The 25,252-nt window shown below is 38.8% G+C and overlaps 1 protein-coding gene across 3 annotated transcripts in view; it reads left to right on the forward strand.

The window, feature by feature from the left end:
* The window catches only part of sgcg (sarcoglycan, gamma), a 525,990-nt gene extending 504,374 nt beyond the window's left edge, over window positions 1-21,616 (forward strand). For all 3 annotated transcript variants that reach the window (XM_039745447.1, XM_039745445.1, XM_039745446.1), the window contains exons 7-8: window positions 18,096-18,219; window positions 21,127-21,616. In XM_039745447.1, the coding sequence (XP_039601381.1) occupies window positions 18,096-18,219; window positions 21,127-21,300 (298 nt within the window). In that variant the 3' untranslated portion in view covers window positions 21,301-21,616. The remainder of the gene's footprint in view (window positions 1-18,095; window positions 18,220-21,126) is intronic.
* The last annotated feature ends 3,636 nt before the right edge of the window (window positions 21,617-25,252 follow it).

Genomic DNA, 25,252 nt, shown 5'->3' on the forward strand with positions numbered 1-25,252 from the left:
CATCAGTAGAAGCATTTAGGTGAATAATTAGAACATACAATTTTTGGCAAATAACTGGAGACCATTCATTCCATCAAATGTATCAAGGTTTCCACTTCATGTGTATGTTCCAATTTCTCACAAACATTTGTGTGCTTCCAGGCTTCTAATTTAAAAGCACCTTCCCATAATTTCCTAATCTGCACTCAGTACTTGAATAAATAAATATTTAAATAAAAATATTCTGATTGATCAATTTTATCAACAGTTTTGAGGCCCGGATTTGTTTGCCACTTAGCTTCCTCCATTGCTCAAGAACAAAGAGGTTTCAAACCCTAATGATGGCATTTAAGGACAATTATGGTGGAAACTTTTCACAAAAAAAAAACACCAGTCAAACAAAGTGGCTTTGTGGCAATACATAAGTTAACTTTTATAGCCGTAGTATGTGCTCAGACCGACATTTTAGGATTACATACTTTTCAATCCACTAAAGAGACAAAAATGCATGGTGAGAAGGCACATGCAATAGCAAGAAATATATGTGAACCCTTTGAAATGTACTGGTTTTCTGCAATAGTTGGTCATAAAATGTGATCTAATCTTCATTTCAGTCACAAGTGTAGACAAATTCAATATGCTTATGATAATAACACACAAATAATTACAATCTTTTCTGTCTTTATTGAACACACCCAGCAAACCTTCACAGTGTGCTGAGGAAAAAGCAAGTAAACTATTGGATTTAAAAACTGGTCAGACCACCTTTGGCAACAATAACTTCTCACAAGGTGCAGGTCAAACTTGCAGAACATCCAAAAGGAATTGTGGACCATTCTTCCTCACGGAGCTGCTTCTGCTGCTTGGCCATATTCTTAGGATGTCTGGTGTGAATGGTTCTCTTGATGTCATTCCATAGCATCTGTGTGGGGTTAAGTTCTGAGCTCTGAATCAATTACTCCAAAAGGCAGACTTTCTCTTTTTAAATAGAATTACTTTGATGTTTAGGGTCATTGTCCTGATGCATCACTCAATTTCTACTGAGCTTCATCAGATCAACCACCACCCTGACGTTGTCCTGTAGAGTACCTCAATAAACTTGGGGATTTATTTGCCCCTCAATGATGTCAAGCTGTCCCAAGTCAGCAAAGCAGTTCCATCTTGTGATGCCCCCTCCACCATACTTCAGCATGGGTTTTCATGTTGGTATGCAATGCAGTTTTTATGCCATATGTACTGCTGCATTTTCTTCCAGAACAATTCAACCTTAGATTCCTCAGTCCACAAAACATTTCCCAATGGCATTGTGGAGTGTCAAGATGGTCTTTGGCAAACCTAAGGCATGCAGTGATTTTTTTTTTTTTTTTCTTTGGAGAACAGTGGCTTCCCCCTCGGTGTCATGCTGTGGACACCATGTCTGTTCAAAGTTTTTCATTTGGTAGATTCATGAATAGGGATCTTAACCTGTTCCAGTCATTCCTTCAAGCATCTCGCTGTTACTCTAGGGTTCTTTATTTACTTCATTGAGGATACACTGCTGCGCCTTTTAAGTCATCCTGGCTGGGTGTCTCCTACTAAGGAAAGCAGCCACAGTACTAAATCGTCTCCCTGTTTGTCTAACTGTGGACGGATGAATACCTGAACTCTTTGGAATTACTTTGTATCCCTTGTGTCTGATTGTGACGCAAAACTAAACTCTGTAGTAGCTCCATGCCATAATTACTAAAACTGAAATTAAGTGATATTAAAATAAAATAGAAATGTCTTTGTGTAATTAAAACTAAATTTAAACTAAAAATGCATAATGAAGGAAAACTAAAACTAAACTGAATTTCCAAGTAAGGTCAGAAAAAATATAGAAATAAAAACTAACACTGTATAAAAAGGGAAAACTATAATAACCTTGCGGTGGAGAGAGCTTCAGACACACGTGAATATAGAGGGAAACTGCTGAAAGTATACGTAGGACAAGAGATAGGAAATATTTTTAAAGTGTTCTGTTGCTTGTCTACAACAGGTACAGTGGCTAATGTGTGAATGTGGTTATTTCCAAAAGGTTCACATACTTGTTTTTCTCACTGTACTTTTTTCAAATGTGTTCTGGCTCTGATGTGCTTTGAGTTTAGCAACAGTTGCTCTCAGGCGTCAACCAAGAGAACTTTTACTAGTTAATGGTTGCATTTAGGCCACTAGGTGACTTTCAGCAAATCACTTTGTTTAATAACTGAAACTTGAATCTGATTGAATTAGGCTTGAGTTTGAATGCATCAGGATTAAGCTTGAATGTGTTTAGCATGAGTTAGAACGTACGTGCGGTTGTTTATCATACTTTAGTTTGAATGTGCCAAGCCTGAATAGAGAATGTGTCACTTAGTACTGCATGCATTAACTTTGGGTTTGATTATTTTGAACTTGAGTTTAAATGTAAGGCTTGAGCTTGAGTGGGCTGAGTTTCCATTTGAGAGTTTGAAGGAAGTTAACTTGAATTTAAATGAATTAAGCTTAGATTTGAATGCATATATTTGTGTATTTGTAGGGTCAAATGTGCAGAATACAGTGAAATTCTTACTTGCGTGTGCTAATCAACATACAACATATCGTCACTAATATTGAACAAAGCATTTTTCGTGAATTTAAATTCTCATTCAAAGTCTGCGTTTTTACTTTCCAAAAAATTCATAAAACAATATGCTTTTTACTTCCAGCGAAATTCTTACCATTGACACAAGAAGAAATAAAAAAGATGGTTAGTCCTGTATCAAAGCATTTACGTGCTTTCATGGTTCTGCCTGTCATTTAGTAATAAATACAGACCTATATTGAAATGAAAAAAAAAAATAACTGGACTCATTTCCTGTCACGTTTAATCATTTTGTTGACCAACCTGCCAGGTTTTAGAAGTATGATCCCTCACTTGGCCAATTATGATGACAATCTTGGCAATCACAATTCTAAAGATGAGTTGACAAATGAAAAGACGCTGAAAACTCCATGGCAATTCGAGACTGCATGTCCACAGCCTCATCTACAGGAATTAAAAAACAATCAAGGGTGGTTGTTAGGTAATGGCAGTGGGGTTGAAGAGTGGGCTTCCCACATAGTGAGATTTGCCTGAGGAGAAAACACAGTAATGTGCATGATGGTGTGATTTACTGTGTCTTTGTGCCCAAAATATATGGCATGTCACATTTTAAAAAAATACACTGAGCTCCTCTGCAATGATCACAGATTACATGCATTGTGCATCTGCAGAGAAGAACACAGATAAACATGGAAGTGTGAACAAGCCATTAGGGAGCAATATTACTTGTTTTCTGCCCCCCAAAGAGCACCTAAAACCTCCAGAATACTCATTTTTGTGAGTTTCATGTTTCACAATTGTAAAATCACCTTCAAAACAAATATTTAAATTGTGAAGCTCAATAACAGACAGAAGAGGTGCACTCATTTAGATATAATCCATGTTAATGAATCATATACTGTGCAAGTTATAAAATGACAGATGAAACGTGTCCCATCAAGGGATGATTCCTGCCCTGTGCTAGAACCAGTTATGACATACTGTGACTTTGGACTGGATTATGTGGGATGGATAATGGATGAACAGGTTGGAGATGGTTAACATAATTCAAGTTCTTTATACCCGAAACACACTTGTTATGAGAATACACCAAGTAAAATTTCTGACATTAAGCCACAAAAGCTGCAATTTTCCAACTCTGAGTGCACTTGAGCATATAAATATATACTGACGATAGTCCTTGGAGATATTTTAGCAGTGCAAAAGAAAGTCTTGTAAGCAGCTCCTTATGTTGTTATGTTTATATTCTTGTTTCTTTGAAGAGGAACAGATCGTACTGAAACAAGATTAAAATAACATGCATAGAATACCAAAGTATATTGATGTACACTTGATGGGACCAGTTTTTGCATAAAATGTCTTTTCTGATTAGAGTTTTGACTTTTGTGTCGTTTAGAGCCTTTATTTGTCAGCTTAATCTTTGTGACTGCCATCTCAGCTAATTTAGACAAAAAAAAAAATGCTACGTATCACTGGTAACTACTATTTGTTTCTTGTATTGCTTATTTCTTTTTCTCTTTGTGATAATGATGGCATTCCCCCAACATTTTGGGAGCCTTTTGCTGTGTGCATGACCACTTTGCAATTTTTTAAGAGCCACTGACAGACTGTAAACTGGTTGCTGTGATGATTGCTACCATGTGCCCAATGATGGCGCGATGTGTAACGTCATCACATGCCATCATTTTAATATGGCTATTAGAGTATGCTAGCTTTTGGATAAATTCAAACACATTCTTTGCATGTACTCATATTTATATTAGAGATTCCTTTATTGTTAAGTTGGTCTCGACTCCTGCTGTGCTTCTCAAGTTAGAACTTACTATTTGGTTATTGAACCCCCCCCAACCATTCAAGCCTTTTACAGCACTGTTTGCTTTTTCCAAAATGTCTTTCTCATTTCCTGATCCACTTCTTTTCAGTCTCAAGTTCAGGCTGCCTGTCAGTCTACGGATGATTGTACCAATATCTTTGTGTCTAACTCATCTTTGGGGTTGCAGTCGGTATGAATGCATCATAGTTTACATATTGAGCATCATACTACCAGGATAACCACAACACATGTCACACACCTCATCACAGTGACTCCAGTCAGCAATTTGTTTTCAGTAGGGGCCTTTATATAAACACAAAAGGAGAGGTACATGCATGTGGAATTGGCATATGAAAATGCATAAACCCAAGGGTTTTAAATGCTCACCAAAAATGTGCGTCCACGCACAAAGGTCACATGATAATGTTCATGCACTAACGCAGACCTGTGCATACAGATAGGAGTTCATCAGGCCTTAATTGCCTCATGGTCACACAGGGAGTCATAGACAAGGATACAGGCAGCCTTAGTGCTGTGCCGTAACTACTGGACCATGTGACCCATATGTACTGTAAGGAAGACGAGTGGGGCAAAATTCATAATGCATAATGTTTCAGTAAGACATATGTCTGGGGATTACAACAGGAAAGGCAAAACCCACAGAGTTAAATTCAAACTTGTATGTAAAGAAATAAATATCAGATCCAAGGGCGCCAGAGTGGGGTCAACCCAGTGTTGGGAATGAATGGCAATCCCTTTGGTCAAAGAAAGAGTGAAAACAAAGAGGAAATGTTAAAGGTGGCTACTATAGTAGAGGCCAAATGGTCTTAGAATGGAACATAAGGGATTATTTCGTAGGACAGCTGCCATAGGAAACCCTGCCATTTGCCACTTGGGATTAATAAAGTATCTATCTATCTATCTATCTATCTATCTATCTATCTATCTATCTATCTATCTATCTATCTATCTATCTATCTATCTATCTATCTGTCTGTCTGTCTGTCTGTCTGTCTGTCTGTCTGTCTGTCTGTCTGTCTGTCTGTCTGTCTGTCTACTTACCTACTCTAGAAGTCCCTGGAGCAAATATAGAGGTGTTCTATCCTTTGGCCAGAAGTGAACTCTAGAATGATATTAAACGCCACCTCATGGACAGAATGTTATTGAGCTTGTACTCGGGAGATTTGGTGATGAAGACTCATCTGGTGTGAGGAGTAGGAGGAGGTGAGATCATGATGAAGGGAGTGAAAGAGAGAGAGAGATGGATGGTCAGAAGAGAAGCCATTCTGAGTGCTTGACAAGAAGGTGAGCCATCACACCAGGAAGGCCCAGAAGGACAGCAGAGGTCTTGTTTCTGTTCTGTTTGATTTGCAGTTGTGTTTTATCCCTATGATCAAATGTCTTGATGTTGAGGGCCCCTTCAGTTCAATTCAGCTTTGCTGTGCATAGTGCTCTTCAATGACTGCAGAGATAGTTACAAATACAAACTTTACAAATTACTAATTATATAGTGAGTGCCCTTAAAGATACAGATTTGCTTAAAAAGATAGAGAACAAAGTGATGTGGAATGGATTAATATAAATGGAACCCAACAGTAACTGTCCATTATTTAATTTTTGAACTATAGCACAACAATCACAACAGTGTACACATTTATTTTCATAATAATAATCAAAAAGGTTTACAGTCTATAAAATTGTTCAGAATTGTTTAATAAAGGTCACTTTGATATTATTTACTTTCAAAAAGCACTTTTGAAATACTGTGTTCATGGGGATGAGTGTGGCAAGCTCCACAAGTGGAAGGGTTCATCAACCTTAAGCTTTTAAACCAAAAAGAGACAAATGAAGAATCTTAATAAAAGTAAAAGATTTATTTATCAAAAAAGCTCAAGAGGACAAAAAATCTCCAAGGAGCCCAAAAGTTCAGGAGGATCTGCCTTAACAAATAGGCAATTCAAAGTCACATATAATATTTGGAACATAATTCCAAAAGAAGTCAAAAGCCAGATCAAGAGGTCAAAAAATCCAGAAAATAACAAAGCAATAATCATAAGAAAACTTACCAACACCACCAAGCATATTCAGTGAACCACAAGGGGACTGACTGTGTGTTTACACCCCCTTTATAGGGTTGAGGGTAGTCCCTTGACAGAGATGAAGAGATGGCCTTGCCACTTTTGGAATCTCCCAAAAATTATATTGAGTATAACTAAACCAGCATAGACACATGGAAATTAAATATTACAGAAAACTAAGAAAAAACACATCATAATGCATAGTATCAAAAATATTAGCAATACTAACACAAAAGATTTCAAAATTAACAAGAAATACATAGTAAAGGAATTTAAATGCCAGCCACTAACAAGAAGCATATACATGGAAAACTAGAGTACTTGGTGACAGTGACTGGGCCCATGCTTTGAAAGAAAGATGCTGGATGGGTGAGGTAGCAGTGCTAAGCGCAGAGCCACAACACTACTGTGTACTGCAAAGTAGTTTCAAATAGCCTATAAATGTTGATAAAGTCAGCGTGTCAATCAATTGATTGTTTTTAAGGCGTTTTATAACAGGCTCTTCACAAATCATACTGACATACAAGAAGAAGAATAATTGGATGTGTGCTAGAATGTAAAAAAGGCAACCTGGCCAAGTGCAAGTTAAAGCTGCAAATGTATAAATCTGTCTCTGTAAACTGAATATTTTTTTAACTGGTGATAAATGCGAAATACTCTGTAAAATTAAGACTGGTCATTCACCCATTCTATGTCTTTTTCTGTCAATCTAACTGTGATAAATAAATAAAAATAATAAAGTGGCAACTCGAGAAGTACTGAGGACTAAACAAGCATTGTAAAGCAGATTGAGTGTAACAGCTTCCATCAACGGCCTGTCATATCTTGAAGCTACAGTGTGTGAATTTCCCAAACACATGTTATGGAGTAAAGTGTCTTTGTTGTTTCTCAGCCTTGAAATTGTGTTTTCAAATAGGTCAAAGTGGGGTCACCAAATGATTCTGTGCCAGTGATGCCAGTAGATACGTGGTTGTACCCGTTAAAATAACGATTAAAACAACATTAAAGGGGCAATGAAACAAATGACGGAGTCACACCCTCAAGTCTGTTCAGAAGCTGCCACAGGACAGGCTTCATCCGATGCCCTATTCATACATCCCACTAGGAGATTGTACAAAGGGGCTTACTTCAGGTATTTCATTTGTTGTATCCATCATTCAACAATGACAGGTAATTTAAACCTAGTGAACTTGCGTCTTTTCAAGTGTTTTTTGTTTATACTGTTTCATGGAGAGTCGGGTATGTTATTGTGAATAAACATAAGAACTGTTCATAGTGTCATAGAATCCACAGAATTACTATTGGGAGTCCGTTGTAGAAAATAACAAGTAGATTGGTTCACCTTTTTTTAAATTGGGATCACTATGTAAAAAAATAATGCCTAATTCTTCTTTAGTAAAAAAAAAAAATAAACTAATGGTGTGTTTTCCATTCCGTACAAGTATTTCTTATACATCAAAAAATTGACCAAGCCAGTGTCGACTCTTATGTTAACCGTGTGTGCCATGCCATATTATACATTCCTGCTGTGTCTCATTGTCTTTATTGCTCGTGTCGTAATCTCTTTAATCATTTTGTAAAGTGCCTTGTGACTCTTTTCACTTTGAAATGTGTCATAGAAAACAAAGATTGATTGACTGGTTGATTGATAATGCAATTTAATTTATCTCAAAGTGTCACTCATACACTACATTCCCAGAACTGCTGTAGCCATCTTTACCCGTAAGGTTATTCTAAGTCTAGCTCTGTCACTTTTGAGTCGCGATGTCACCTGAAAGAGACACTACCTTTTTCTTGTTTTTGTAATATACAAACTTTGAGCCTGGCATCTTTTAATATGATTTATAGACAACTTCAGACTTCAGCCCAGTGGCCTCATTTACACAAGCCTCATTTTTGTAAGTCATCCAAAGTATTGTCAAAAACACAGCACCAGCCCCACACACAGATGAAAGCTCCTCTGAGGCATGGCTGGAAGCTTGATCTTCACTTGACTTTGCCTATTAAACCAGCGAGAAGGCTACATTTTCTTTGGCTTCTCCTTTTTTTTAGATGTGTTACATCCCAGCTCTAATGTAGTCATGCCAGAAGATTTGTAGGTAGACTACGAGTGTGATAAGCCAGAGCCACTGCCTTGAATGGCATAAGGGCACAAAGTGGCATTCAGAGTTGACAGTGTGCCAGGCCACCACCTTGAACTGACAGATGAAGTAGGCAGACCTTAGAACTGCTTATAGGACTTTAGAAAAGTTTGATGCAGATTTACAGCTCTAACTGTTTTTATGTCCCCAGGCCTAGCTAGAGTTTGATTACATAGATGGCTGCCCCTCACTTGTCGTCCCCTTTGTGGAAAACAGATTTAACTTTGTATCTTTTTTTTTTTTTTCCACTTCCCATGCAAATTGAAGAGGCCTTGGCATTATATAAATGTAATTGTGATTGCCCAAAACATTAATGGCCAAAGCCTTAAGAAAAACATTATAGACTTAAAAATAAACTTTAATAAGTTCATTATTGAATTAAATTAAACAAAGGAGTGAATTGAGAAGAATAAAACGTTTTTCAATACTGAAAAAATAAATAAAGAACTACATTCATCAGTGAATAACCAGACACATTAATAAACAGAAACAAATAAGAAATGAACTGCTTAACGAAGAAACAAGTAAGAAAATGGCATAACATTCAAGTGTATTCATAGATGTGGTTAGCTGGTTTGAAATTTGGAGCATTTTAAAATTGTGCAGTCACTCCATCAAAGAGTTTGTTATTACAAATATACAGTACAGGCCAAAAGTTTGGACACACCTCCTCATTCAATGTGTTTTCTTTATTTTCATGTCCATTTACATTGGTAGATTCTCACTGAAGGCATCAAAACTATGAATGAACACATGTGGAGTTATGTACTTAACAAAAAAAAGTGAAATAACTGAAAACATGTTTTATATTCTAGTTTCTTCAAAATAGCCACCTTTTGCTCTGATTACTGCTTTGCACACTCTTTGCATTCTCTCGATGAGCTTCAACAGGTAGTCACCTGAAATGGTTTGTGTTTGACATATCTCTACAAGAGCTGGACTGTCCTGGCACATTTTATTGAATAATAAGTCTTGCAAATTTCATCAAAATCTGTCTACTGAGAACTGAGTTGTTTCATGCGGACAGACATATGGACAGACAGTCATGCCTATCACAAGCAAGTTATATTACATATAGGAATGATTAAAAGGTGTAAGCACCCATGGTAAAAGAGAACAGAGAAGATAAAAAAGGAACAGGAGGGAGTAGTCCACCATATAATTATGACTAATGTACATAAATTACAATATGAAATGCAACTCTCAAAGCCTTCAATGAATATTTTGGATTTGACTTAGACAAAAATACCACTAGGCCATAACACAGCAGTAATGGATAGTGGCCAGTTGGGGGTCTTAAATAGAGCATGCAGGTAACTGCAGCACTAATGACTGCAGCACCTGACAGTTTAATTCAATAAGCGGCCCCACACCAACAAACAAGAACTACAATGAAATATCATATGAGGAACAATTAAGATTGTAAAGAAAACACAGTGTAGGCAAGAAAGTGGAATGCAAAAGAATATATAATCAGGAGCAGGGCAAAGCAATCATCCATAAAGATGTGGATTTTGGTGATGATATACAGTAACATTTATTAGCATCTATCATCTAACTTAATGAAATTCAGGGTTATGAGAGTTGAGATGGGGCTACCCAGCAGCACTGAGCACAAGGCAAGAGCCAACTCTGAATGAGAAACCAGTCAACTGCAGCACACACTCACACAGACACACACATTAACTCATACAAGGCCATTTTACAGTCACCAGTTAACATGCACATGTTTGGAATGTGGGGGAAAAGGGTCTCCCAGAAGGAAAAAAATATTTAGAAATGGAGGGCTTGTCAGCTTGACACTTGACACCACTCCCTTGTAACTTGACCCACACTATGGCAACCATGTTAAGACTTCTCCTATGCTTTTGCTAGAGATAAATAATCTCTGCCACTGGTAGACTGCCAAACATGATGTAATGAAGTTACCTTCATGACATTAGACGAACTGACGAGCTGAAGCTAACCTACTGTGAGTTAACGTGGCTGTGTATGTGCGAGCACCCTGCAACGGACTAGTGGCCTGTCTAGGGTTGTACCTACCCTATGTTAGGCTTTCTGTGAATTCAGTAAAAGGGTGGATTACAGAATAAATTGTTTCATTCAGAGAGAGAAAATATATTTTTAGAAAGAATTAGAACAGGCAAAATATACATAAAAACAGGATGCAGTTCAAACGTAACCTTTCTCTTACTGTGTGAGTTCAAATCCACCCTAATAAAAGGATAAGTGTCTATGTGTCCATCTGGTTGCTATATTCTAATAGATGGTGCATCACAAACATTAATTCTGCTTTTACGAATCCCATACCAAATAGCATATAACAGAGAGTATGCATTGCATTGGGCACTTACAAACGTTAATGCTGAGGTCTACATTGATTACTTAGAGTCAATCTGTTTTAGAAGTGTAGCACTGCTAGTTTTCAAATAAATTGGATAATTTTAAAGATGAGAGGATGGACATTACACGTTCCAGTGAAATATGTTCATTTGGAACATATTTCTCTACAAAGTTTGCTCGAGAGCGCCTGAATTTATTCATCTTATTATTTTAGACCGTCATGTAATGGCAATTTTTGAGTCAAAGCAATTTTTCTGATCTACATTAACCTCCAACATTTCAGTGCCCTGCTCAACTGTCTCTACGGTAATATTTGTGATTCCATTTCATTTCATCGTTCTTTTATTATAATAATAATTTTTCTTGTTAATTGCGTTGTGATCACATTTAAGTAGGAAATATACTATAAAAAAGCATACTGTAAATATACTATAAAAAAGCACTGATCATCTGATTAATCTTTAGTCTGATTCACTTCAGTCTTTTTAGCTGTGTTTGCATTTAATGTGCAAAGCATATTTTGTGGCAGGACATGTCTGTCATTTTCTTGAAATGTGACACACTTATTCTTTAAGTAAATGAGTGCATGTCAATTGTCATTAAGATATCTCAAACAAATCACTGTACAAAGATTAGAAATTTCAAAATCTCTCATTGAAAAGCACTGGCGAACCTATGAAATCTTCTGTCTTAAATCAGAGGGAGCTTCTCTGCAAGTTCAACTACAAATTACTGTTTCTACGTAACCTTGCCAGTAGTTATACCAACTTTGATATTTTTCATATTTTCCTGTTTTTCACCTGTGATAGCCACTGCTGACAGCAAACAGATCCAAATGCATCCTTTGTTGGCAAGTCCAGTTGGTTGTACACAGCAAGTTGTTTTTACTTTATGAATTCTTCCCAGTGGCTTCACCGCAAGCAGAAGAGAATACAGTGCATCTTCATTTCACATTTCCTAATGTTTAAAGTCATAACAAGTAAGTTAAACAATCTTCCTAACCATTAAAGTAGAAAAGGCAAGCAAGGAAAACAAAATAGATATGAATAAATGTACGTGTAAGCCGTTATGCACAAAGTGAATAAACATTTACTCAGTGCAAAAGACAAGGGGGCACCACAGAGCCCCAAATCCCAGACACGCCACACTAAAGAGTCACAGGTACAAAATAAAGGGCTTTTATTGCACAAAATACCTTACTTACTGACCAATTCCACAATCCTTCAGTAAACTACTACTCATTTTCCTCCTCCAGGTGAGCTTTGCCTTCTGCCTCCGAACGCTGACTCTCCAGAGGAGGTCGGATGGCTCGCTTTGACGTCAGACCTGGGAGTATTGCCAGTACTGGGGAATAGCCCAAAGGAACTGACGGAAGTCTCCTGAAGCAGGGTCCCTCTGCCGGCACCCAAGGACCCCAACAGGGTTGTCCTTCAAAACTATATTACATAAATTACTCCCATAAATCCTCACAGGTGTCCATACTGGGTCCACACCAGCGGAACACTGCCATATATTATATACTTGTCCTGAATGCACCAACAACCCCTCCTCATCCAATAATTTATCCCTTTGTAAGGAATATTACTTTTGTTCCATCCCTAATGGGTTATGCCTCCATACTGTCCTTCCATTAAGGTGTCCTGGCCAGGAAAGGATCGAGCACAGTACTCACATCAGTATTAAGCTGGCACTAAACCAACCTCACAGCTCCATTATCTGCAGTTTAAAATGATTCAGTCTTTCATTGACACTATAATTATCTCGGGTGACCTGACCAGATGTCTTGGTCACAGCGACAATCCTGATTTTTAGGTTATGCGTCCTGATAAACTGAAGAATATCAAAATGCCACGGTTTTATTTTTAAGTTTTTTTTTTTTTGCCATAAACACTGCCTTTCCAAAACAAACATTGTCACAATATATTTAGAACAGTGTGCATAAAACTCCAAAAGGGAACCCCACTTGAGTATCGCCATTTATTTGTCTCTCCTCCAAGCACTGTGTGAAATCCTGTGTTTATTTGTGAAAGTGTTTTTTTCCATGTCCTAATCCCTCTCTGATGATAATGAGATAAAGTAGGCATTAAACAAATGAAAATGAGATTTGTGTGGAGGCATTCACGCTACACAAGTGTTCCAGTTGGGGACTTAGAGAATTCAGTCTCCCTATAATTTACGATCAGAGTGCCACACTCGCCTGATATCCATAATGGTCACTCACTGCAATGAAGTTTGCCTTTTGCTTGGCATAACTATACAACTTTGCAAGTCCCATTTCATGAAAATTACTACCACCAGACATGCTCTGGCATATAAAGAATGATTTGCAAACGTTTATTTTATTATTATTTATTTGTTCTGGTTGTGTGAATTGGCACTGTATATGAATATGAGCTATTTGGGTGTGCGAGCGAGAGTGGTCGCTGTGATGGACTAGAATCCTGTCCAGGCCTGTTTTCAACCTTTTTGCCCAGCCCTGGTGGGATAGCCTCTGGCCCAAAAAACCCTGAAATGGGCTGAGAAGGTCCTGTAACCTACCTACTGTACTCAGTCCACTGAGGGCACAACACACCCGAATGTTACGCCATCCATACAGTACAGGCCAAAAGTTTGGGGACACCTCCTCATTCAATGTGTCTTCTTTATTTTCATGACTGAAGGCATCAAAACTATGAATGAACACATGTGGAGTTATGTACTTAACAAAAAAAGGTGAAATAACTGAAAACATGTTTTATATTCTAGTTTCTTCAAAATAGCCACCCTTTGCTCTGATTATTGCTTTGCACACTCTTGGCATTCTCTCGATGAGCTTCAACAGGTAAGTCACCTGAAATGGTTTTCACTTCACAGGTGTGCCTTATCAGGGTTATTTAGTGGAATTTCTTGCTTTATCAATGGGGTTGGGACCAGCAGTTGTGTTGTGCAGAAGTCAGGTTAGTTGGACAATCATTTATTTTTCAACAGGACAATGACCCCAAACACACCTCCAGGCTGTGTAAGGGCTATTTGACCAAGAAGGAGAGTGATGGAGTGCTGTAAATGGTCATGAAAATAAAGAAAACACATTGAATGAGAAGGTGTGTCCAAACTTTTGACCTGTACTGTATATATTATGACTTATTTATTTACTTCAATTGGAGATGTGCCAGAATTCAAAGATAAGCAGGTACCCCCATTTTTGTGACACATAACTGCAAAGATGCACACAAAACAGTTTTAAAAGGCACACTAAATCACTTTATGTTTAAATTTATTTTATTGGCAATTATTATGAATTATCTTTTGTAAGAAATTGTGCTTGTTGTTGTATATTCTGCTGTTAAATGATGTAACTACTCAATCAAAAAAATAACTCTGTAAGTGCTTAAACTATCGTCCCCCTATCTTAGCCAACCTGGTCTTACAGTGCCCCCTTGCGTTTGTATTACATAAATTCTTATGAAGACCTGTGAGCTGGAGGTAAAGTGAACATGACATTAGCAGGAGCTCACTGGAGCAGGACTCTACCTCATATCATTAACTGCTGAATTCCGGAATCCACCGCAGCCTCACTTAAGTGTTATTAATAATTTGACTGTGCTGCCCTCTCCTGGCCACTTGCAGGAACTTCAGTATGTGGTCTTCACATCCTCTCAAACAGTTGTTTCTGGCTTTTTGACACACCATGCATCAAGAACAAGAAGATGTGTGTTAGCTGATCAAAACAAGGCACACTTAGATATTATTAATCAAGTAGTTGTTTGGCATTTGGGCTTTTTTCCATTCTCTCTATACTTCTAAGCTCCATGTGTGTTTAAATATTACTACTGAATTAGTTTCATCCCACCACTCTTACTTTAAACAACTCTTTTTGTATTATTTGTTCAGATGCCAAGACCTTTTTTCTCATCTACTCAGTTTTTAATTCCAGTAGGTTTACATGGCCTGCTTCATAGGCTAGGAATGGGCAGAGGAAGGATTCATAGATGACAAGGTGATATTGTCTTTCTGATACATACCTACAGAAAGCACAACAGGATAATTACAGTAAACTATGTTTAGCACTTTAAGAGTAAGGACCTGTGCAGCATACTGCAATTTTGTGATATTTATGGCTCAGGTTTGTAGATAATTTACACTTTTCCATGTTACATTCTCCTTGTTCTGCATGCGGTTTGACCTCATGGTTAAGACACAGACACACAACGCTGACTTGCTAGATCATCCTAAGGAAATCACTTAACCTACTGGTGCTCCAACTGTAGAAAACAGACATAAAACAAGTGTAACATTAATCTGTACTTGTAAACCCCCTTGAGATTGTGTTCAGTATAGCAAGGACTGTCAGTCCATCCATTATCAAAACCACTAAGTTTAGTTCAGCATCGGGCAGCAACCAACCCTGAAAGGGGGTGCCATTCATTGTAGGGTGCAGCCTTTTACATCCACCCTGGCTTAATGCAGGCCTATGTTGACTTTTTACTTTATATAACCTGAGCCTCTTTGGGACGTAGAAGAAGAACTGGGGTACCGTGAGAAAACCCACACAGACATGGGGAGAAGGTGCAAATTCCACACGGACAGTGGCTGGTCATGGGATTTGAACTGTATTCCTGAAGGTACTCAACACTGCACCAGTTTGGCTGTAGAAAGGAGCTATATAAAGAAAAGATGCTTGGTATAATAACTTCTTTAGGTAAATGATGTGAACATTTAATTTTTTCAGGCTGGAAATTTTCAAAATGTAGTCAATAAAAAATACCTTTTTACAAAACTGAGCATTATTTGAGGGTTTGGTTTTTATATAGATAGGTAGATAGATGTACATCCAGTTAATCTTACCTGCTGTAAACTGTTTGTCTTCTCATTCTACAGTATACAGGGTGGTCCAGATCGTCTGGATGACTTTGATTTATGTGGGGACGATTTCAGTTCGGTGCAAAGACGATTCTTCATATCGTCAGTTCACACACTTCTCGATAGTCCGGGATTTTACGGGTGATTTTCTGTGTAATAAACTTAATAAGTTATAGCGTAATGAAAATTGAATAACTAGATCTGGACCACCCTATAGAACTACTGCTGTGTGTACAGTGCCCTCCTGTGGCCATTTTACATAAAAGCGGCCTATGATAGTTAATTAAACCATCAACACACTCCTCAAGATAAAGTAATATGATTGTAACAAGAATCGAATCTAGACCAATACAATGTTACTTATCTCACTTTTTAATTCTTTTAATTATTAAAAAGTGAAAAGCCTGCTGGGTCTTTATTAATACTGTATTACTAACCCAACTCTTCTATATGAATGCCTTTATCACATGAGTTTTGTAGTGTGACTAGACTAACTACAGATAGCAATGACTTAAAATTTTTCTCATTATTTGACATAACACCCTTACCTGTGCTTGGTCCAGTTAAGGCTCAGGAGGATCCATAGCCTAACCTGACTGCATTTCAACACAAGACAGAAACCGACCCAGGGAAGAGGACAAGTTCATTGGTAGGTCCATTCAGGCACACACCCTTACTCAGACTTTTGAAGGACAAATGAACCCAATAAGCAAATCTTTTGGATTGTGTTAAGTATCAGAGTTCCCTTGCGGTGCCAGTTTATTTTGTGCGAATCTGAGAGAGCAGCAGTGGGCCGAGGGGGCAGGGCTTAACCAGTACGTCACTGGGAATGTGGGTGGAAGATCCCTGCAGAGACTGGGAGAATGTGCAGACTGCACAAGAGCAACATGCATACATAGGATTCAACCCCAGGATTCAGTGCCACATCCTGCACTGTCGTGCCAGGATTGGTCTTGTTTATTTCAGAAACATCAATTCTGCATTATGATTTATGAAACATTTTTAAAGTGTACTGTATCACGGTAATGTCTTTGAGCAGATCAGTTATAAACCATAGTGATACGTGCTTTACAGTCAGCTTCATTATTTATGTACAAGTCATGCACCAATTTACAGCTGACTGAGTTGAGGTGATTAGTACTTAATGGCTGAGGGCCTTTGGAAAACAATAGGGTAATAATGTTCTAGAAACTGCCAAAAGCAGATGCAGTAGTAAATCTTTTAGTATTATTATTAATATTTTACAGGGTCTCGTATGCTTTCTGACTCTTGGAAGGCCCTTTAAAGTTTTTTTTATCGGTGCTACTCCACGTGGCTAACTCTTATGTATTCATCTTGCACCACCTTCCTTACACCAGTGTTTCTCGAACTTTATTGTCCTGTACCACAGTTTTACCATTTTAATTTCATTGATGACCCACTAGCGGCTATTGTAAACCACCCCCTTTGTGAAATGAGTGTGATTGGCGGGTCCCCCTTGGTGAAACAATTCACTTAGGAACAAGGAAACAACCCACCATGACAGAACCAATGCTTTGCAACCCAGTTGCTACCCAGTGGTTAAGAAAACGCTGCCTTACAAGGTTCCAGAGTATGAAGGCCAAGCCTCGAAGATCGGTTTGTGCTACTCCGCACCAGCAGTTAAAGTACTGCATGTGTGTCAGTGACCCACACAGCCTTTGTATCCAACAATATGGCCAATTTGACTTATCTGTAAATGGTCAGTCCTAGAATAAACTGTAAGTAGACACATGACTCTATTTGCTATTAATGATCATTATTTGTAATAAATTAACAGTGAGGTCTCCATTTCACCTTGATGACTGATAGATTAATGAATTTTAAATACATATAACTAGGCATAAATTATTCATTCCAGCCATGTATGTGTTTTTCAAGCAGTTTTTATGCACTTGCTGCAAATAGCAGCCAGCTCTGTTTTGGATACCAGTTTGTGAGCAGGTACAATTGTGCACACATTCACGCAATTCAGGATCGACATGCCTTTGATTTCCGGGTGGAAAATTCAAAAGAGCACAAGGAGAGCTTGCATACACCATAAAGAAGCCACCACCGTGAGCACGTGAAATGGAGTCCAAGCATTAGTAGTCATTCCTATAAGTGAGATAATAATGCACACTGGATGGAGCTCCTGACCAAGTAGCACACTTATGTTCTGCTTTCAGGCTTTCACTAGTCTGCTATAAGATGGAGAAGCTTGTGATGTCATGCCACTGATTTTCTCTGAAGAACAGCAAAAAGTAAAAGTGTGTTTGTTGCTCACTGATCATTTTCTTTTTGTTCTTTTCCACTTTTGCCAGACTGGAATCTCCAACTCGATCTCTCAGCATGGATGCACCAAAAGGTGTTCATATTAAAGCGCAGGCAGGAAACATTGAGGCTACATCTCAGATGAATATTATGCTCCACACTAGCGATGGAATGGTAAGACAGCACTTTTTGTTCTTTTGTAATGTATACTTCATCCTGTTACACTCTTATGGCGTCCAACACTGCCAATGGTTACCACATGACAACAAATTACAGCTACAATCACACAGAAGTCCGGGATTAAGCATGGAAATTTTAAAACTGATCTACCAAAAGACAATACAGTACCTGCATTAAAAAACATGGGTTCAATTAGATTTTTCTAGTGCTTTCTTCACTTAGCACAGGTGAAAAGCACTTTAAATACTTTCAGCTATATTGTACTAACAGTAAATTGTTAACACTAGAGTTACCAAAGCCTACGAAAAAACTCGTAATCTCGGCCCACCTTAAATCCCTTCACACCTCTCTGTCAGCATCTTTTGTGTTTTAAATGTGTCAATTAACACACACAGAAAGCAAGCAGGTTGGGCGTCATCCTGCCAGTCAGTTTGCCCCACACATGTCATTCAAAGAAAAAAAGCAGGGCTTGCAGAGATTGCCAATGTATTGTGCAAAGTCCTGTTTGTGATTATGACTTTAGCTGCAGGTGGAAACTCCTGTTGAAATCTATGCAACTATTAATAAGTACTATTTTCCTAATAAAGTACATGTGCAATGCTACTCCTTATTCATGAAAAGATCCCAGTCGTCCCACGGGATAAAGACTTTCCAAGACTAAGGTCAAAAAGCTTATGAAACTGTTTCTGGACAAAGGGAGAACCATAACAACAGGAGCTTCTACCTGCAGCTAAAGTCACTTCAGTACACATGTAATTTCTGAGCATGACCGTGTCGGTCAAATACAGGAAGCTCTGCAGTCTACTTGTGACTTTACGCTGTAGGAAGATAAGTAAATAAATCAAGGTAAATAACATTCGATCTGGCTTTTATATAAGTAACATATACAGTAAATGTTTTTTATGTAAATACCATCACAAAACATAATCACAAACAGGACTTTGCACAATACCTTGGCAAGCTCTGTAAGTAATGCTGTTTCATTGAAGGACAGGTGTGGGGCAGACTGATTAGCAGGATGATGCCCGGACCTCTTCCTGCATCCAAATGGTGCCATCTTTCTCCTTTACGCCTGGTGCAGCTGTGTTGTTCTTATATGTGAGTGGACGTTTCTTGCAGGGAGTGCTTCTGCTCTCTTTCTCTGATGTAGAACCCTCGTCCTCTTCTGATTTCACCTCTGTTGTACCACATCTTTATTTGAAAACAGCAGTGTCAGATCAGAGGAAGCGTGAACGCGACTGAGAGAATAAAACTGAATAAAAAAAAAAAAGCTAACTTTTACAAGTACCATAAATTTACACCGGCTATTACAGACTCAAATCAAATGTATGTTTTGATTCTATAATAGTAAGAATAAGAGCAGCTCACTACTCAAAATGGAGTTGTCTATGATCGAACTGCAAACGTCTTGATTATGAGTCAGCAGTTTTTACTGCTACACCACCAAAGCGGTCGTATTAAGGGCATGTCAATGTCGCCCCCTAACGCAAGTTCCTTTTCTGCAGTTATACTCTTGAATAAAAGTGCACTTGTCATACTTGTGCCTTTTGTAAAAGTGTAAATTTGATATTTGGACTTCAGGTTTCACACATTATATATTTCATGTCAACATTTTGTCAATTATTACCAAAACATGAAAAACGTTTCTGTTTTAACAATGTGTTTACATAGATTATTGTAGACACGGGACACACATGAAATGTACCTCTATGTATTCCAAATGACGATATATTATTTACCCTCTACAACGCCAGCACTTCACTCCAAGATAAACACTGAGCAGTTAGAACCTTCTTTGTGAATTGAACTGCGGCGGTGGGTGGAGGGATGGGATAGCCGGATGCTTGCTGCTTGTGTTGATCGACACATTTACAACACAAAAGATACTGATGGAGAGGTGCGAAGGGATTTAAGGTGGGTTGGGATAAGTTTTTTCGCTGGCTTTGGTAATTCTAGTGTTAAACCACTGTAAGAAAGACTCTATATAGTGCCCGACCCAACACAGATTAGACACAGGAGGCACGTGTTAAATGAAATCAATTTTTATTTTCTTCAGCTGTGAGACATGTCTTCCCCGTGTCTCACTAGCCCAACACAGTCCCAAGCACACAATAAACCCTAATTTCTCCTCTTCTTCTCACTCCACCACTCCTCACCAAACTTCGTCCTCCTTTCACCCGACTCTGGCCCCTGAGTGGTGGTCACTGGCTCCCTTTATTGTTCACCCGGAAGTGCTCCAGGTGCTTGATCCCTGATTTCCGGCTGCACTTCCAGGTGTGATGAATTGGTTGCTCACACGGGCTCAGGAGTCCCAAATACAGCGCCCTCTGGCGGCACCTGCGGGACCCAATAGGGCTGCACCCAACTCCCAGGATGCCCTGCAGGAACCCAAGACACTGTTCCACCCCAGGGAGGTGGCCAACTAGCGTTCATGGGGAGGTATTGCAATGTCCATGGCTGTCCCCTCTGAATATAGTGTGCAGGAGCATCCCGGCTAGGTAAGGACGCCAAGCTCCTGTCACACCACACAACATTTACGCACTTAATCATGTTAAACATATGTTGAAACAGAATTAGTCAGAATTGCCTATTATAAACAAATCATGACAATCTAAATCGAATAACATTACAACTGAGATATGGCCTGATGACAAAATGGGTGATGAAAACAAAAATTCCACTCATTCCTGGAGGAAATAAACCTTTGGGGGAGATTCATGTCACAGTCCTGATAAGTAAGACCAACAGCTGTCCTTCTCGCCCGAGCATTTTACAAGATCACAGACTCACGCTGAATAGTCAAATGACTGCCTTGTGCTGTTTGCTACCTCAGTTATTTTTGAAAGCTTCTCTTATTAATGTTTCTGTCAAACTGAACGCCTTTTACCTTTCTTTCCACAGTTAGTACTGGATTCTGAAACTGTGCGCTTGCCCAACTTACCTCATGGGACAAGGGGAGTACCTGGAAACTCTAATGGACTTTATGAAGTGTGTGTTTGCCCAGATGGGAAACTGTATCTGTCAACTGCAGGAGTGAGCTCCACGTGCCATGAATACAGCAGGATCTGCCAGTAAATCAGCCTGCAGAAAGTCCAAACAAGTCTAAATTCCCATGATTAGAAGAATTTGTTTCTCCAGCAGAAATTTTAAAAGGCAACATTTCAAAAGTTTTAAGGATAAACTGTTCAAGAAAAAAATAATTTCCTTCACTTAGAAGTTTTTAATCATGAACTTGAAGTGGATCGTAAGATAAACTGAAGAGCACAATAATGCAGCTTTCCTGAAGAACTGCAAACTTAAAAGCAACTTTGTCTGTATTTGTACAATAGAAATTAAAAAAAAAACACAACTTCCATTTTAATTAAACAATATTCTGAATTACTGAATCTTATCCCTGAGCATTTGCCTTCCTTGTTTAACAACCATGCAGATTTGGTCAGCTTTACTTTTTAATACTGATAGCCAGAAGAAAGTGAGCAGAGCCAGTTTTGCTAGCTTTCCCATTTTTCACCCACCTGTGAAATTCTCATGTGGGCCTCAACGTTTCAATCAATTCCAAGTCACCAGATGTTGCCACATCACTGCTGAGTGACTTTAAAATACACTCAGGTTCCTCTTGTGAGCCACAGGAAAAAATCAGGACAGCTTATCTATGCTACAACATAAAACAGCTTATGGTCCTTTGAAAGATGGGGTCTCCACCTCCCAGTAATGTAATAATGAAGAGTTAGAAGGCACATGTCTCTGTTTAATCTCTTTATAAGGTCTGTACAAGGTCAGTTCTTGATTGCAGACTCCTGTATTTACTGTAAGAGAACACATCAACCACTGTATGCCATATTTGCCCAAGGAGAACCTCGGATCTTATACTGACACAACTGGTCTGCCTGTGAAGCTAAAGCTAGCAGTGGCAAACCAAAATACAGTAACTACCATACTAGTAAAAGCCTGGCACTCCTTATAAAGAATAAGTGATCAGAAAATAGATACAAACATGGCATTACTCACAAGGCCAAACACTTGCAATATCCTCTGCATTAGAGTCGATACATGGGAGATGTAAGAAGTTTGTATTTTAAATGGGAGAGGACAGCTCCTATCCCTGTGCATGAAGCATCACGAATGGCAAAGATCAAGCTAGGGGAGTTACAATATCATATTTCAAAGTATCAGCTGCTTCCTAGACTTTATATTCCAAAGGGGATTGTTTCTGCAACAGCTTCAGCAGTATGTGAAAACTGAGGGACTATGGTCAGTGCGAAGAATGAGGTGAGTTATGACTGAACACTAAGTAAACTGCATCAGTTTTTGGCAAGCAGAAATGTAGAATCTGATGAAGTCTGTTGAAAGATCAAGACACACCATCAGAATGGGAACTATTGATGGGCACGAGTATATGAAAAGTAACATATTTGTTTGTAAGAAAAAAGAAATTCTCACATTAAAGAAAAACAGGTTTTTAAAAAACCTGAAACAAGCAATAGCTGCAAAGTCAAATCTCCTATACAGAAATTAATTCATAGTGTGTGTTTTTTTAACCATTGAAAATGACTGAGAATCAAAAAAAAACAGGACCAGAGGAAAAAAGGGTGAAAGGTGCAAGTGTATTTATAAGAGTGCTGTACAACAAAAACACTGTTGTGTCAGGTGGGCTTTGTTTCACAGTCCTTCAGCCCTCACCCTCCAAGGACAAAAAAAAAAAGGTGTATTTACACAAATCCTGTGCACTTATACAAAAACTACACCCACGTACACTCCAAAAATTAAGGTAGTCTTCTTTCTTTATCCTCAGTTCAGAAAATTCCTCCAACGGGGAAAACCAATTTTAAAAATGCACAAGAAAAAAAATCAAGTGTGTGTATGTACAAAATGAGAAAAAACAATTGTGCCAATCCAGAAAGAAAAACTATCCCAACACCAAATAAGTATATATACCTATAAAATTATCGCTCCGAGATTTATATATACAAAAAGAATATTTACAAAGCCGTCAAGTAACACAACTGCTCTTTCTATAACTCAGCAGTGTTTAATCCTACCTCGCCTTTAGGTCCACTGATGACCTCTGTTGGCTGGCAACTCCTTAAATATAACTGGCAAGATGATCCAGCCAATCCGCCATGCCTGTGTACCACACGCACCTATCCAGTTATATGCTGGCACGTTCAGACCACACGCTACAAGCAACTTTTTACAAGTCAAACTCCTGAAGATCGCGCGCGCACGCATAAGCTACCCAGGACGGCCAACAGGTATGCTGATCTAAAGCACACCAATGGCAGACTTGCCAGTAAGTACAGTGATCCCTCGCTATATTGCGCTTCGACTTTCGCGGCTTCACTCCATCGTGGATTTTAAATGTAAGCATATCTAAATATATATCACAGATTTTTCGCTGGTTCGCGGATTTCTGCAGACAATGGGGCTTTTAATTTATGGTACATGCTTCCTCAGTTTGTTTGCCCCTTTCATACAAGGGACGCTATTGGCGGATGGCTTAGAAGCTACCCAATCAGAGCATGTATTACATAATAACTAAAACTCCTCAATGATATACGATATGCTTCCCGCGCAGTGCTTGCTTGTTTGCTTTTCTCTGTCTCTCTCACCCTCTCTGACTTTCTCTGCGCCTGACAGAGGGGGTGTGAGCAGAGGGGCTGTTTGCACAGAGGCTGTTTGCCTAAAGGATACGGTGCGGTGCTTCAGCATACTTAAAAGCCCAAAAGCAAGTATTGATTTTTTGATTGTTTGCTTTTGTCTCGCGCTTTCTCTCTCTCTCTCTCTCTCTCTCTAACATTCTCTGCTCCTGACACGCATTCTTTGAAGAGAAGATATATTTGCATTCTTTTAATTGTGAGAAAGAACTGTCATCTCTGTCTTGTCATGGAGCACAGTTTAAACTTTTGACTAAAGGGTGTTATTTCATGTCTAGAGGGCTCTAATAACGTTAACAGTGTGGGAGAGTTTATAAGGATTTAAAATATATAAAAATAACCATACAAACATATGGTTTCTACTTCGCGGATTTTCACCTATCGCAGGGGGGTCTGGAACGCAACCCCAGCGATCGAGGAGGGATTACTGTATACCTCATTTTATTCAGCATACATAATTTCTATTTGTGCCAAAGAAGATTCAAAGCTTTGAAGCCTCAGGCCCAGTATGAACAGCAACATCGGGTGGTTAACTGAGGTCAAGTCAAGCTCTCAAGAGCGCAAGAGAAGCAGCACTCACTGTTTCAGTCTCATGTCACCAGTAAAAGGACAGAAACGTCTATGTTCATTTTATTCTGCTTAGGTCCTCGTCCATTTATACTATTTATTGAATCGTTAGATATTAAAAAATGAATTTATTTCTTAGAAGAGACTTTGGCACTGTACCTGAAGTAAGTGTTCTGTGTCATCTATACTAATAAAAGGCAAAGCCCTCACTCACTCACTCACTCACCCACTCACTCATCACTAATTCTCCAACTTCCCGTGTAGGTAGAAGGCTGAAATTTGGCAGGCTTATTCCTTACAGCTTACTTACAAAAGTTAAGCGATTTCATTTCGAAATTCTACACGTAACGGTCATAACGGTCGACAACGTCCGCCATGTTGAACTTTCTTATTTATGGCCCCATCTTCACGAAATTTGGTAGGCGGCTTCCCTGCGCTAACCGAAACCGATGTACGTACTTATTTCGATGGTATGACACCACTGTCGGCCGCCATATTGAACTTTCCAAAGTCACTAATTCTCCAACTTCCCGTGTAGGTAGAAGGCTGACCTCATCTTTACGAAATTTGGTAGGCAGCTTCCCTGCACTAACCGAAACCGATGTACGTACTTATTTCGGTGGTATGACGCCACTGTCGGCCGCCATATTGAACTTTCCAATGTCACTAATTCTCTAACTTCCCGTGTAGGTAGAAGGCTGAAATTTGCCAGGCTCATTCCTTACAGCTTACTTACAAAAGTTAAGCAGGTTTCATTTGGAAATTTAACGCGTAACGGTCATAACGGTCAACAACATCCGTCATGT

The sequence above is a fragment of the Polypterus senegalus genome, chromosome 2 (assembly GCF_016835505.1).
Source record: "Polypterus senegalus isolate Bchr_013 chromosome 2, ASM1683550v1, whole genome shotgun sequence".
Taxonomy (NCBI): Eukaryota; Metazoa; Chordata; class Cladistia; order Polypteriformes; family Polypteridae; genus Polypterus; species Polypterus senegalus.